Genomic DNA, 14,263 nt, shown 5'->3' with positions numbered 1-14,263 from the left:
CAGGTGGGGGCTGCTGGGGATTGTAGTGCAGCAGCAGTGATGGCCTCACAGGTGCTCAGCCTGCTGGGTATTGTAGTGCAGCGGTAGTGATGGCCTCACAGGTGGGGGCTGCTGGGGATTGTAGTGCAGCGGCAGTCATGGTTTCACAGGTGGGGATTGTAGTGCAGCGGCAGTGACGGCTGCTCCTCCTGTAAAGTTGTCTTTGGAGGGATTTAATGGCCGGATCTTTGATGCCCCCTCTCCAGGAGGGCAGACACAGACGGCAGTGTGCTCTCCTAGCAGGGGGTTATTATAGCTGCAGGTATTAAGTGACAGGGGGGAGAGGGACATGGATTCCTGCCCTGCGCTGAACAATATGCGGGAGGTGTGCGGAGCCCTCACAATGGCCGGCTCTGATTTCCCTCTTTGTTGGGGCTGTAGAATAGGCCCGGTCTGCAGCTGTTGTGTTTTCCCAGAAGCCGCCTGGAGGGCGCTGGGGGGATGTTTGTGTGTCGCACATCCCCTCCCCCACTCTGGGCACTTCAGGACAGTAGTGAAGCCCAGGAATGACCCCTCAGAATAGTCTTCATATTGGTCCTGTTCAGGGGAGGGGATAATAATGATAATTTTTATTTATATAGCGCCAACAGATTCCGCAGCACTTTACAATTCTGGGGGGTGCTCGGTGTAATATCACAATAACCAGATGTAACCTGTAAAGTGCACAAGAAACTTACATCCTGAGGGTCAACAGGATGTAACTTAACTACAACTCCCAAAATGCACCATGTGGCTTGCTGAGACTTGTAGTCATAGGCTGTAAACTATCAGCTTAGTATGAAGTATGTGTCTCTAGGAAACCATTTCCCTTTGTGCTATAAATCCAGAAATTGCCACCAACCTGCCAGGTGTCCTGCACCAGCTGCGCCCGTGCACTAGTGACCCGCAGTGTCCTGCACCAGCTGCGCCCGAGCACTAGTGACCCGCAGAGTGTCCTGCACCAGCTGCGCCCGAGCACTAGTGACCCGCAGTGTCCTGCACCAGCTGCGCCCGAGCACTAGTGACCCGCAGTGTCCTGCACCAGCTGCGCCCGAGCACTAGTGACCCACAGAGTGTCCTGCACCAGCTGCGCCCGAGCACTAGTGACCCGCAGTGTCCTGCACCAGCTGCGCCCGAGCACTAGTGACCCGCAGTGTCCTGCACCAGCTGCGCCCGAGCACTAGTGACCCGCAGTGTCCTGCACCAGCTGCGGCCGAGCACTAGTGACCCGCAGTGTCCTGCACCAGCTGCGCCCGAGCACTAGTGACCCGCAGAGTGTCCTGCACCAGCTGCGCCCGAGCACTAGTGACCCGCAGAGTGTCCTGCACCAGCTGCGCCCGAGCACTAGTGACCCGCAGTGTCCTGCACCAGCTGCGCCCGAGCACTAGTGACCCGCAGTGTCCTGCACCAGCTGCGCCCGAGCACTAGTGACCCGCAGTGTCCTGCACCAGCTGCGCCCGAGCACTAGTGACCCGCAGTGTCCTGCACCAGCTGCGCCCGAGCACTAGTGACCCGCAGTGTCCTGCACCAGCTGCGCCCGAGCACTAGTGACCCGCAGTGTCCTGCACCAGCTGCGCCCGAGCACTAGTGACCCACAGAGTGTCCTGCACCAGCTGCGCCCGAGCACTAGTGACCCGCAGTGTCCTGCACCAGCTGCGCCCGAGCACTAGTGACCCGCAGTGTCCTGCACCAGCTGCGCCCGTGCACTAGTGACCCGCTGTGTCCTGCACCAGCTGCACCCGAGCACTAGTGACCCGCAGTGTCCTGCACCAGCTGCGTCTGAGCACTAGTGACCCGCAGTGTCCTGCACCAGCTGCGCCCGAGCACTAGTGACCCGCAGAGTGTCCTGCACCAGCTGCGCCCGAGCACTAGTGACCCGCAGTGTCCTGCACCAGCTGCGCCCGAGCACTAGTGACCCGCAGTGTCCTGCACCAGCTGCGCCCGAGCACTAGTGACCCGCAGTGTCCTGCACCAGCTGCGCCCGAGCGCATGTGTCTGTGTCACATGATGAGGATGATGTTATGGCTCCCGGGGGCCACATCTGGGATGTGGTTGGGAGCCTGTGTGTAAAGGCAGCTTTAGTGGTCACCATGTTTATAGTAAGAAGATAGATAATAAGTAGAGAAGAGCGCCGCCTGCAGTCTGTATTCCCTCCGTCACATCCAGTATAATGGTGATCTTAGTAGAGAAGAGCGAACCGGGTTCGAGTTGATCCGAACCCGAACGTTCGGTATTTGATTAGCGGTGGCTGCTGAACTTGGATAAAGCTCTAAGGTTGTCTGGAGAACATGGACACAGCCAATGACTATATCCATGTTTTCCACATAGCCTTAGGGCTTTATCCAACTTCAGCAGCCGCCGCTAATCACATGCCGAACGTTCGGGTTCGGATCGACTCCAGCTGCTCCAGGGTCGCGGATCTCTAGATCTTAGTGATCACCTGTTACCTGTTACTTCTGCCTGACTGATGCTGAGCTCTCTTCTTGCAGGATTACGATGTACACAGCCAGGGGAGACGTGTCTGAACAATGGAAGATGTGAGGCCAGCGGGACCGAGTGCAGGTAAGTGACCGCCATGTGTTACACAGATCACATAGCGCTGTACTCTCTGTTATCAGCCATCTCCTCTGGAGACAGGAAAAAGGGGATACAGTCACCCCCCTCCCCCAGCCTGACATAGCTGATACCAGAGAGTAATAGATTGTATATACCTGTCCTACAGTCACCCCCCTCCCCCAGCCTGACATGGCGGATACCAGAGAGTAATAGATTGTATATACCTGTCCTACAGTCACCTCCCCCCCAGCCTGACATGGCTGATACCAGAGAGTAATAGATTGTATATACCTGTCCTACAGTCACCTCCCCCCCCCAGCCTGACATGGCGGATACCAGAGAGTAATAGATTGTATATACCTGTCCTACAGTCACCCCTCTCCCCAGCCTGACATGGCTGATACCAGAGAGTAATAGATTGTATATACCTGTCCTACAGTCACCTCCCTCCCCAGCCTGACATGGCTGATACCAGAGAGTAATAGATTGTATATACCTGTCCTACAGTAACCTCCCCCCCCCCCCCAGCCTGACATAGCTGGTACCAGAGAGTAATAGATTGTATATACCTGTCCTACAGTCACCCCCCCCCCCAGCCTGACATTGCTGATACCAGAGAGTAATAGATTGTATATACCTGTCCTACAGTCACCCCCCCCCCCCCAGCCTGACATGGCTGATACCAGAGAGTAATAGATTGTATATACCTCTCCTACAGTCACCTCCCCCAGCCTGACATGGCTGATGCCAGAGAGTAATAGATTGTATATACCTGTCCTACAGTCACCCCCCCCCCAGCCTGACATGGCTGATACCATAGAGTAATAGATTGTATATACCTGTCCTACAGTCACCTCCCCAGCCTGACATGGCTGATACCAGAGAGTAATAGATTGTATATACCTGTCCTACAGTCACCCCCCCCCCAGCCTGACATGGCTGATACCAGAGAGTAATAGATTGTATATACCTGTCCTACAGTCACCCCCCCCCCAGCCTGACATGGCTGATACCAGAGAGTAATAGATTGTATATACCTGTCCTAGTCACCTCCCCCCAGCCTGACATGGCTGATACCAGAGAGTAATAGATTGTATATACCTGTCCTACAGTCAGCCCCCCCCCCAGCCTGACATGGCTGATACCAGAGAGTAATAGATTGTATATACCTGTCCTACAGTCACCCCCCCCCAGCCTGACATGGCTGATACCAGAGAGTAATAGATTGTATATACCTGTCCTACAGTCACCCCCCCCCCCCCCCAGCCTGACATGGCTGATACCAGAGAGTAATAGATTGTATATACCTGTCCTAGTCACCTCCCCCCAGCCTGACATGGCTGATACCAGAAAGTAATAGATTGTATATACCTGTCCTACAGTCACCTCCCCCCCCCCCCAGCCTGACATGGCTGATACCAGAGAGTAATAGATTGTATATACCTGTCCTACAGTCACCTCCCCCCCCCCCCAGCCTGACATAGCTGATACCAGAGAGTAATAGATTGTATATACCTGTCCTACAGTCACCTCCCTCCCCCAGCCTGACATGGCTGATACCAGAGAGTAATAGATTGTATATACCTGTCCTACAGTCACCCCCCCCCCAGCCTGACATGGCTGATACCAGAGAGTAATAGATTGTATATACCTGTCCTACAGTCACCCCCCCCCCCAGCCTGACATGGCTGATACCAGAGAGTAATAGATTTTATATACCTGTCCTACAGTCACCCCCCCCCCCCCCAGCCTGACATGGCTGATACCAGAGAGTAATAGATTTTATATACCTGTCCTACAGTCACCCCCCCCCCCCCAGCCTGACATGGCTGATACCAGAGAGTAATAGATTGTATATACCTGTCCTACAGTCACCCCCCCCCCCCAGCCTGACATAGCTGATACCAGAGAGTAATAGATTGTATATACCTGTCCTACAGTCACCTCCCCCCCCAGCCTGACATGGCTGATACCAGAGAGTAATAGATTGTATATACCTGTCCTACAGTCACCTCCCCCCCAGCCTGACATGGCTGATACCAGAGAGTAATAGATTGTATATACCTGTCCTACAGTCACCCCCCCCCCCCAGCCTGACATGGCTGATACCAGAGAGTAATAGATTGTATATACCTGTCCTACAGTCACCTCCCCCCCAGCCTGACATGGCTGATACCAGAGAGTAATAGATTGTATATACCTGTACTACACTCCCCCCCCCCCAGCCTGACATGGCTGATACCAGAGAGTAATAGATTGTATATACCTGTCCTACAGTCACCCCCCCCCCCCCCCAGCCTGACATAGCTGATACCAGAGAGTAATAGATTGTATATACCTGTCCTACAGTCACCCCCCCCCAGCCTGACATAGCTGATACCAGAGAGTAATAGATTTTATATACCTGTCCTACAGTCATCTTCCCCCCAGCCTGACATGGCTGATACCAGAGGGTAATAGATTGTATATACCTGTCCTACACCCCTCCCCCCCCCCAGCCTGACATGGCTGATACCAGAGAGTAATAGTCTGCAGTGGCTGATACCAGGGAGTCATAGTCTGCAGTGGCTGATACCAGGGAGTCATAGTCTGCAGTGGCTGATACCAGGGAGTCATAGTCTGCAGTGGCTGATACCAGGGAGTCATAGTCTGCAGTGGCTGATACCAGGGAGTCATAGTCTGCAGTGGCTGATACCAGGGAGTCATAGTCTGCAGTGGCTGATACCAGGGAGTCATAGTCTGCAGTGGCTGATACCAGGGAGTCATAGTCTGCAGTGGCTGATACCAGGGAGTCATAGTCTGCAGTGGCTGATACCAGGGAGTCATAGTCTGCAGTGGCTGATACCAGGGAGTCATAGTCTGGTTTGGAGCAGATTTGAGGCTTTTGAAATTTGGCGGCAGTGTTCTCCTCTCCTTCCCCCCAGGACAATAGGGAGTCATTCAGGCCTACAGACAGGCGGCCCCTCCATTGTGAGCCCCTCATGAATACAGACCCCCGCTCCCCTCCCCCCAGAAGCCACACGGACGCTTGACGCTGTAAATCTTGTTTTCTTTTCATTGAAAAAAAAAGCGACAGCTGGGGTTCGGTGGCAATGCGGTCGCCATTATTCAGAGATGCAGATTATCATTGTGTGACTAATCATGGCCGTCCCACAATGCACCTCTGCTGCTCTCCCCCCCCCCCCCCCCCCCATCCCAGAACAATAAATGAAAAGTTTTGTGAAGAAAGAGAAAAAATTACCAAAGTTTTAGGAGACTTAATGAGAAACTGTGTCTGGGGGGCGGGGGGATCCATGTTGGGGTCTCCTGGGAGCGGGGGGATCCATGGTGGGGTCTCCTGGGGGGCGGGGGGATCCATGGTGGGGTCTCCTGGGTGTGGGGGGGATCCATGGTGGGGTCTTCTGGGGGAGCGGGGGGATCCATGGTGGGGTCTCCTGGGGGGGGGCGGGGGGGTGCATGGTGGGGTCTCCTCAGTATGGGGGATCCATGGTGGGGTCTCCTGGGTGTGGGGGGATCCATGGTGGAGTCTCCTGGGTGTGGGGGGATCCATGGTGGAGTCTCCTGGCTGTGGGGGGATCCATGGTGGGGTCTCCTGGGTGTGGGGGGATCCATGGTGGGGTCTCCTGGGTGTGGGGGGATCCATGGTGGAGTCTCCTGGGTGTGGGGGGATCCATGGTGGAGTCTCCTGGGTGTGGGGGGATCCATGGTGGAGTCTCCTGGGTGTGGGGGGATCCATGGTGGAGTCTCCTGGGTGTGGGGGGATCCATGGTGGAGTCTCCTGGGTGTGGGGGGATCCATGGTGGAGTCTCCTGGGTGTGGGGGGATCCATGGTGGAGTCTCCTGGGTGTGGGGGGATCCATGGTGGAGTCTCCTGGGTGTGGGGGGATCCATGGTGGAGTCTCCTGGGTGTGGGGGGATCCATGGTGGAGTCTCCTGGCTGTGGGGGGATCCATGGTGGAGTCTCCTGGCTGTGGGGGGATCCATGGTGGAGTCTCCTGGGTGTGGGGGGATCCATGGTGGGGTCTCCTGGGTGTGGGGGGATCCATGGTGGAGTCTCCTGGGTGTGGGGGGATCCATGGTGGAGTCTCCTGGGTGTGGGGGGATCCATGGTGGAGTCTCCTGGGTGTGGGGGGATCCATGGTGGGGTCTCCTGGGTGTGGGGGGATCCATGGTGGAGTCTCCTGGGTGTGGGGGGATCCATGGTGGAGTCTCCTGGGTGTGGGGGGATCCATGGTGGGGTCTCCTGGGTGCGGGGGGATCCATGGTGGAGTCTCCAGGGTGTGGGGGGATCCATGGTGGAGTCTCCTGGGGGGGGGGGGGGGGATCCATGGTGGGGTCTCCTGGGTGCGGGGGGATCCATGGTGGAGTCTCCTGGGTGTGGGGGGATCCATGGTGGGGTCTCCTGGGTGTGGGGGGATCCATGGTGGGGTCTCCTGGGTGTGGGGGGATCCATGGTGGGGTCTCCTGGGGGGTGTCCTGTAACTCTCCTGATCTCTCTCTTTGGATTGGACGGCTTCCGGTCGTCTTCTCTTCAGATCAGCCAGTGATGGTCCAATCCTCTCCAGGAGTTTCCTGGCAGCTGTATACAAATGAGCCGCTCCTCCGCGCCGCCCCCAAGCGTATCCCCCCCCCGCCCCTTGTGTAATTTGTTGCTAGGAGCTGCATAAAGCGAAGCCGGGACGACAAGCTGCGAACACAGCGATGTGAGATGAGCGTGGTGGCGGTAATCTTCAGGCAGATGGCGGCTGCTCCCAGGGGCCTCCTGAATAACACGGCTCCAGCCATCCTCCCGGAGCAGCGCTCTCTAATGCTAAGTAGCTCCGTCACTTTAAGCCCAATCATCTCCCTAAATAATTTTCCCAAAGGGATGTCTTTAAAGACGAGCGCCAATTATCCCCCTATGTTCGCGTATCCTGCCCCTCCCCCGCTCCATCCCCCCCCCATATTAATGGCATCAGTTACCCTCCCGGATGTCGTCACATCATAAGGAGTCAATTCTCTGTCAGACAAGCGTCAGGACTGACAGCAGCGTGGCACAATATGGCGCTGGCGGGCAGCCGCCCATCCACCCGTCACTCATCACTTCTGACCACAAAGCTTCTTTATTTCCCCCAAAATCCAATTAGAAAGTCAAGCGAAATAAAAACCTTGTAAGAAAAGGAGATTCCTGTGTGGCGGACGTTGTGCCCTGACATCCTCTCCCGATGGCCGCACTGGTTGTCACCAAATCACCTGTGTACAGTGTGGCGGTATAGATCCCTGTAGATCCTGGTGAAGCTGTGTACAGTGTGGCGGTATAGATCCTGGTGATGCTGTGTACAGTGTGGCGGTACAGATCCTTGTGATGCTGTGTACAGTGTGGCGGTATAGATCCTGGTGATGCTGTGTACAGTGTGGCGGTATAGATCCTGGTGATGCTGTGTATAGTGTGGCGGTATAGATCCTGGGGATCCTGTGTACAGTGGCAATACAGATCATTGTGAAGCTGTATACTGTGTGGCGGTACAGATCCTTGTGAAGCTGTGTACAGTGTGGCGGTATAGATCCTTGTGAAGCTGTGTACAGTGTGGCGGTATAGATCCTTGTGAAGCTGTGTACAGTGTGGCGGTATAGATCCTTGTGAAGCTGTGTACAGTGTGGCGGTATAGATCCTTGTGAAGCTGTGTACAGTGTGGCGGTATAGATCCTTGTGAAGCTGTGTACAGTGTGGCGGTATAGATCCTTGTGAAGCTGTGTACAGTGTGACGGTATAGATCCTTGTGAAGCTGTGTACAGTGTGGCGGTATAGATCCTTGTGAAGCTGTGTACAGTGTGACGCTCTTATTCTGACAGAAGGCGATTGATGGTGGATGACTGAGCTCATCTTGCTGGTAATCGTGTTATAGAGACAGGAGGGAAGGAGCTGTATGAGGGGTCTCTGCCCGTCCATCTGCCGCCACAGCAGCCAAGAAATGTTCGTGCAGATGGCGGCAGCTCTGCCCCTCCCCCATAGCCGCACCTGACCGCACCACTTCTTGTAGATGGCCTCCTGGTGTCTTCATATCATAGGAAGGAAGTTTAAAATAAAAATAGAGCTGAATATTTACAGGGGAAGTCCTGACCTGTGTGGGGTGCGGGGCCGACCATAGACACCGCCATAGTATGTGGCGGCACCATCGCTCTCATTGATGTCACAGTTTCCTAATAAACGGCAGATTCCACTCCGGTTATTTTTGCAAAGGTGACATTTCCTCTCGTCTGCGCCCGGCCGGCACGGCTATGCTGGTTGTGGGGGGAGTGTACCATCTAGGCTGCCATTCCTGAAGTTTAATGGTGCGTCCACTGCCCGGGGGTTCCCATGGCTCGGTTAAGGGTAACGTCCATCCAGAGGTGGGAGATTCACAGCTCGCTGCATGTTAATAGCGTGCTCAATGAGAGCAACGTGCGGATAATACCGCCACCTAATGTATTATAAGTGTGGAGGTTAATGGTGCGGAGACTCTGGGGGAAGGACTCCACCAAATATTACCATGATGGGGATTGTGGGTAACACTGTGGAAATCGAGTGCTAAAGCTGGGACAAGATGTTATGCTGCAATAATCATGTGTCCTAGTGGGCGCAGGTCAGGCATATGTCCTCTTTCTAGAGTCACCTCCATTGGGGCGGCCATCTTTCTAGAGTGTCCTCTTCTGGGGGCGGCCATCTTTCTAGAGTCACCTCCACTGGGGCGACCATCTTTCTAGAGTCACCTCCACTGGGGCGACCATCTTTCTAGAGTGTCCTCTTCTGGGGGCGGCCATCTTTCTAGAGTCACCTCCACTGGGGCAGCCATCTTTCTAGAGTCACCTCCACTGGGGCGACCATCTTTCTAGAGTCACCTCCACTGGGGTGACCATCTTTCTAGAGTCACCTCCACTGGGGCAGCCATCTTTCTAGAGTGTCCTCTTCTGGGGGCGGCCATCTTTCTAGAGTCACCTCCACTGGGGCGACCATCTTTCTAGAGTGTCCTCTTCTGGAGGCGGCCATCTTTTTAGAGTGTCCTCTTCTGGGGCAGCCATCTTTCTAGAGTCACCTCCACTGGGGCGGCCATCTTTCTAGAGTCACCTCCACTGGGGCGGCCATCTTTCTAGAGTCACCTCCACTGGGGCGGCCATCTTTCTAGAGTCACCTCCACTGGGGCGGCCATGTTTTTAGAGTGTCCTCCTCTGGGGCGGCCATGTTTTTAGAGTGTCCTCTTCTGGGGCAGCCATCTTTCTAGAGTCACCTCCACTCGGGCGGCCATCTTGACTTTGATTTCTGCATTGAATTTGATTCCTTCTCCCCAACCTGTAACCCTTCATCTGTCTGGGCATGCTGGGAGTTGTAGTTTTGCAGCTACTGGATGGCACTTATCTGGAGGTCTCCTCGCATCAGCCCCTCACATAATATGAAGGTAAATTCCCTCCCATTGTCTGTGCTGGGCCGCTGGCAGGTTGTTGTCATCCATCATCCCAAAGACTGGGGTCACAGATTGTGAGGAATGTCACCGATGCCCCCGCAGATCATCACGCCGCCTCCTACATGAAGCTGCTTTCAGGCCTCTAGAGAAGCTGGATGATCTGTTTCGGCCATTTTGACTGTCAGACTTCAGCTCCTGTGATATTGTTGATGATGAGAGTAGTAGCTGAGGATGAGGGCGCCCCCGGTGGTGATATGTGGCAGCTATATGGAGTCTCCTCTTGTAGTTTTCCCCTGATGTATTCTGGCAGTGTATTACGGGTTATTAGCCATTGTGTTGCGTCTCCTGGGACGGCGATTACTTCTTGTCAAAGTTATTTATCGGATCGTTTTACCCAAATTCACAGAAACGTCTGTTAAGCAGCAGGCCGCAGATTCCTGGAACAGATGTAGAGAAACCACATGAAACGCCCATCCAGGTGGAGAGCCGGCTGCTGTGGGTGGAGGGGGGTGCAGGGCGCTGCGGAGAGGGGGGGGGGGGGGCGTTACGCAGAATGCTCCGCAGGTTAAACTGATCATTTGTGGCTTTCGGGGGCAGATGCTAGAGAGTTGTCCCACAGTTGGGGAAGTGGTTGACGTCTACTGAGGGTCCTGGACATGGCATAGATCCCATATACAATGGCCGGACCATCGGTAAATAAAGCACTTGTTGCTTCTCATGTGCCCAGCGACCCCCCCCCCCCCCCCCCCCCCGAGTCCTCCTAGTGTGTAAACTCTTGTGTCCCCCAAGTCCTCCTAGTGTGTAAGCTCCTGTGTCCCCCCAGTCCTCCTAGTGTGTAAGCTCTTGTGTCCCCCCCCCCAGTCCTCCTAGTGTGTAAGCTCCTGTGTCCCCCCAGTCCTCCTAGTGTGTAATCTCTTGTGTCCCCCCCAGTCCTCCTAGTGTGTAAGCTCCTGTGTCCCCCCAGTCCTCCTAGTGTGTAAGCTCCTGTGTCCCCCCAGTCCTCCTAGTGTGTAAGCTCCTGTGTCCCCCCAGTCCTCCTAGTGTGTGAGCTCTTGTGTCCCCCCCAGTCCTCCTAGTGTGTAAGCTCTTGTGTCCCCCCCAGTCCTCCTAGTGTGTAATAGTGTGCAAGCTCTTGTGTCCCCCCAGTCCTCCTAGTGTGTAAGCTCTTGTGTCCCCCCAGTCCTCCTAGTGTGTAAGCTCTTGTGTCCCCCCCAGTCCTCCTAGTGTGTAAGCTCTTGTGTCCCCCCCAATCCTCCTAGTGTGTAAGCTCTTGTGTCCCCCCAGTCCTCCTAGTGTGTAAGCTCTTGTGTCCCCCCCAATCCTCCTAGTGTGTAAGCTCTTGTGTCCCCCCCAGTCCTCCTAGTGTGTAAGCTCCTGTGTCCCCCCAGTCCTCCTAGTGTGTAAGCTCTTGTGTCCCCTCAGTCCTCCTAGTGTGTAAGCTCTTGTGTCAGCTACAGACCCCGGTCTCTCTCTTCTCCTGCGTTGTCTCCGTAACTGCCCCGCCTGACCGAGTCCTCCGTAACTGCCCCGCCTGACCGAGTCCTCCGTAACTGCCCCGCCTGACCGAGTCCTCCGTAACTGCCCCGCCTGACCGAGTCCTCCGTAACTGCCCCGCCTGACCGAGTCCTCCGTAACTGCCCCGCCTGACCGAGTCCTCCGTAACTGCCCCGCCTGACCGAGTCCTCCGTAACTGCCCCGCCTGACCGAGTCCTCCGTAACTGCCCCGCCTGACCGAGTCCTCCGTAACTGCCCCGCCTGACCGAGTCCGCACCTGGAAACATTTAGATTCCCAAGTACTCAGAAACTTCATGATTACTCCAGGGGCGGGGGAGGGGACGGAGATAATTAAACTCATGACCCCTTTACATTTTAAGACTACTTTCCCACGCTTAACATTATTAGGCCGGGGTCTGTAGGGAGAGAACGCAGGAGAAGAGAGAGGCCGGGGTCTGTAGAGAGAGAGGCCGGGGTCTGTAGAGAGAGAGGCCGGGGTCTGTAGAGAGAGAGGCCGGGGTCTGTAGGGAGAAGAGACCGCAGGAGAAGAGAGAGGCCGGGGTCTGTAGGGATGGAGAGGCCGGGGTCTGTAGAGAGAGAGAGGCTGGGGTCTGTAGAGAGAGACCGCAGGAGAAGAGAGAGGCCGGGGTCTGTAGGGAGAAGAGACCGCAGGAGAAGAGAGAGGCCGGGGTCTGTAGGGAGAGAGAGAGGCCGGGGTCTGTAGGGAGAGAGAGAGGCCGGGGTCTGTAGAGAGAGAGAGAGGCCGGGGTCTGTAGAGAGAGAGAGAGGCCGGGGTCTGTAGAGAGAGAGAGAGGCCGGGGTCTGTAGAGAGAGAGAGAGGCCGGGGTCTGTAGAGAGAGAGAGAGGCCGGGGTCTGTAGAGAGAGAGAGAGGCCGGGGTCTGTAGAGAGAGAGAGAGGCCGGGGTCTGTAGAGAGAGAGAGAGGCCGGGGTCTGTAGAGAGAGAGAGAGGCCGGGGTCTGTAGAGAGAGAGAGAGGCCGGGGTCTGTAGAGAGAGACCGCAGGAGAAGAGAGAGGCCGGGGTCTGTAGGGAGAGAGAGAGGCCGGGGTCTGTAGAGAGAGACCGCAGGAGAAGAGAGAGACCGGGGTCTGTAGGGAGAGAACGCAGGAGAAGAGAGAGGCCGGGGTCTGTAGGGAGAGACCGCAGGAGAATAGAGAGGCCGGGGTCTGTAGGGAGAGAACGCGGGAGAAGAGAGAGGCCGGGGTCTGTAGAGAGAAGAGACCGCAGGAGAAGAGAGAGGCCGGGGTCTGTAGGGAGAGACCGCAGGAGGAGAGAGAGGCCGGGGTCTGTAGGGAGAGAGAGGCTGGGGTCTGTAGGGAGAGGCCGGGGTCTGTAGGGAGAGACCGCAGGAGAAGAGAGAGGCCGGGGTCTGTAGGGAGAGACCGCAGGAGAAGAGAGAGGCCGGGGTCTGTAGGGAGAGACCGCAGGAGAAGAGAGAGACCGGGGTCTGTAGGGAGAGAACGCAGGAGAAGAGAGAGGCCGGGGTCTGTAGGGAGAAGAGACCGCAGGAGAAGAGAGAGGCCGGGGTCTGTAGGGAGAGACCGCAGGAGAAGAGAGAGGCCGGGGTCTGTAGGGAGAGAGAGGCCGGGGTCTGTAGGGAGAGAACGCAGGAGAAGAGAGAGGCCGGGGTCTGTAGGGAGAAGAGACCGCAGGAGAAGAGAGAGACCGGGGTCTGTAGGGAGAGACCGCAGGAGAAGAGAGAGGCCGGGGTCTGTAGGGAGAGACCGCAGGAGAAGAGAGAGGCCGGGGTCTGTAGGGAGAGACCGCAGGAGAAGAGAGAGGCCGGGGTCTGTAGGGAGAAGAGACCGCAGGAGAAGAGAGAGGCCGGGGTCTGTAGGGAGAGACCGGCTTGGCCGCCATGACAGGCTCTGCTCAGGACAAGTGACTAGAGCGTGGCGCCAGCAGATCTCCAGAGACGTCAGTGACTATAAGATGGACCGTCAGGTTTTCATCTTGTTGGTGCCATTTTGCAAGATTCTAGTGGGATATACTGTATATATATATACTGCACGCAGCGTTTTTCTTCTGTTCTTTGTTCCAGAATCTGCAGCTTTGCAGTTGGTCCCTGTAGGCCAGTGTCCCCCAACCTGCGGCTCTCCTGCAAAACTACAACTTCCAGCAAACCCTGACAGCCCAGGACATGTTGGGAGTTGTAGTTCTGTAATGGCGGGTGGCTGTCCCTGCCCTGACTTTTCTTAGTTGAGAAACTAAAGTTGTTTAACGAATAGACAAAGGATGAGAGCAGGCCTGATGCTGGGGAGAAGGGTGAGGGATGGGTTGTGGCCATCTTGGGCCGGTTTCCCACGCTGCTCTGCGGCCCGCTCTCGGCTCCATTGTTGTCTTTCTTGGGGGGAGGCGGCAGATGGCTGAGCACACAATGGCTGCAATCCCTGAACTCTGAAATAAGGCTGGGGTCAGAGGTCACAGGAAAACATCTGCCATCTTGAGAGTCTTGGCAGCAGGCGATCAGCACGAGGCACAAAAAGCAAGTTTTATTGAAGTAGTAAAGTGCAGTAAATGTGCGGCAGATGGCTGTGACGTGGAGGTGGGAGCCGCCGCCGCCGCCATTGTGCGCTCACACTTTACTCCTTTTTGTAGAGACGTCAGAATTTCTGCTTCCTCTTTTGTTAGGTGTTTTTCTGGTTTGCAGAATTTGTTGCAGAGCATTGCGGAGCTTCCTGTCACCTCCTGCACATCCTGCATTCGTCTCCGAAGCTGACAATCTAGCCTGCTGCCACCTGTAGGTTTCTTGCTGGG

General features: G+C 55.8%; 1 protein-coding gene across 1 annotated transcript in view; it reads left to right on the top strand.

Annotated features, from left to right (window-relative positions):
- NOTCH1 (notch receptor 1) overlaps positions 1–14,263 on the top strand; it is a 54,857-nt gene that overhangs the window by 13,894 nt on the left and 26,700 nt on the right. The window contains exon 2 of the mRNA XM_069943245.1: positions 2,508–2,580. Within this exon, the coding sequence (XP_069799346.1) occupies positions 2,508–2,580 (73 nt within the window). The remainder of the gene's footprint in view (positions 1–2,507; positions 2,581–14,263) is intronic.

Source organism: Dendropsophus ebraccatus, chromosome 10 (assembly GCF_027789765.1).
Source record: "Dendropsophus ebraccatus isolate aDenEbr1 chromosome 10, aDenEbr1.pat, whole genome shotgun sequence".
NCBI classification, from domain to species: Eukaryota; Metazoa; Chordata; class Amphibia; order Anura; family Hylidae; genus Dendropsophus; species Dendropsophus ebraccatus.
This window is presented reverse-complemented; position numbering and strand designations above follow the sequence as displayed.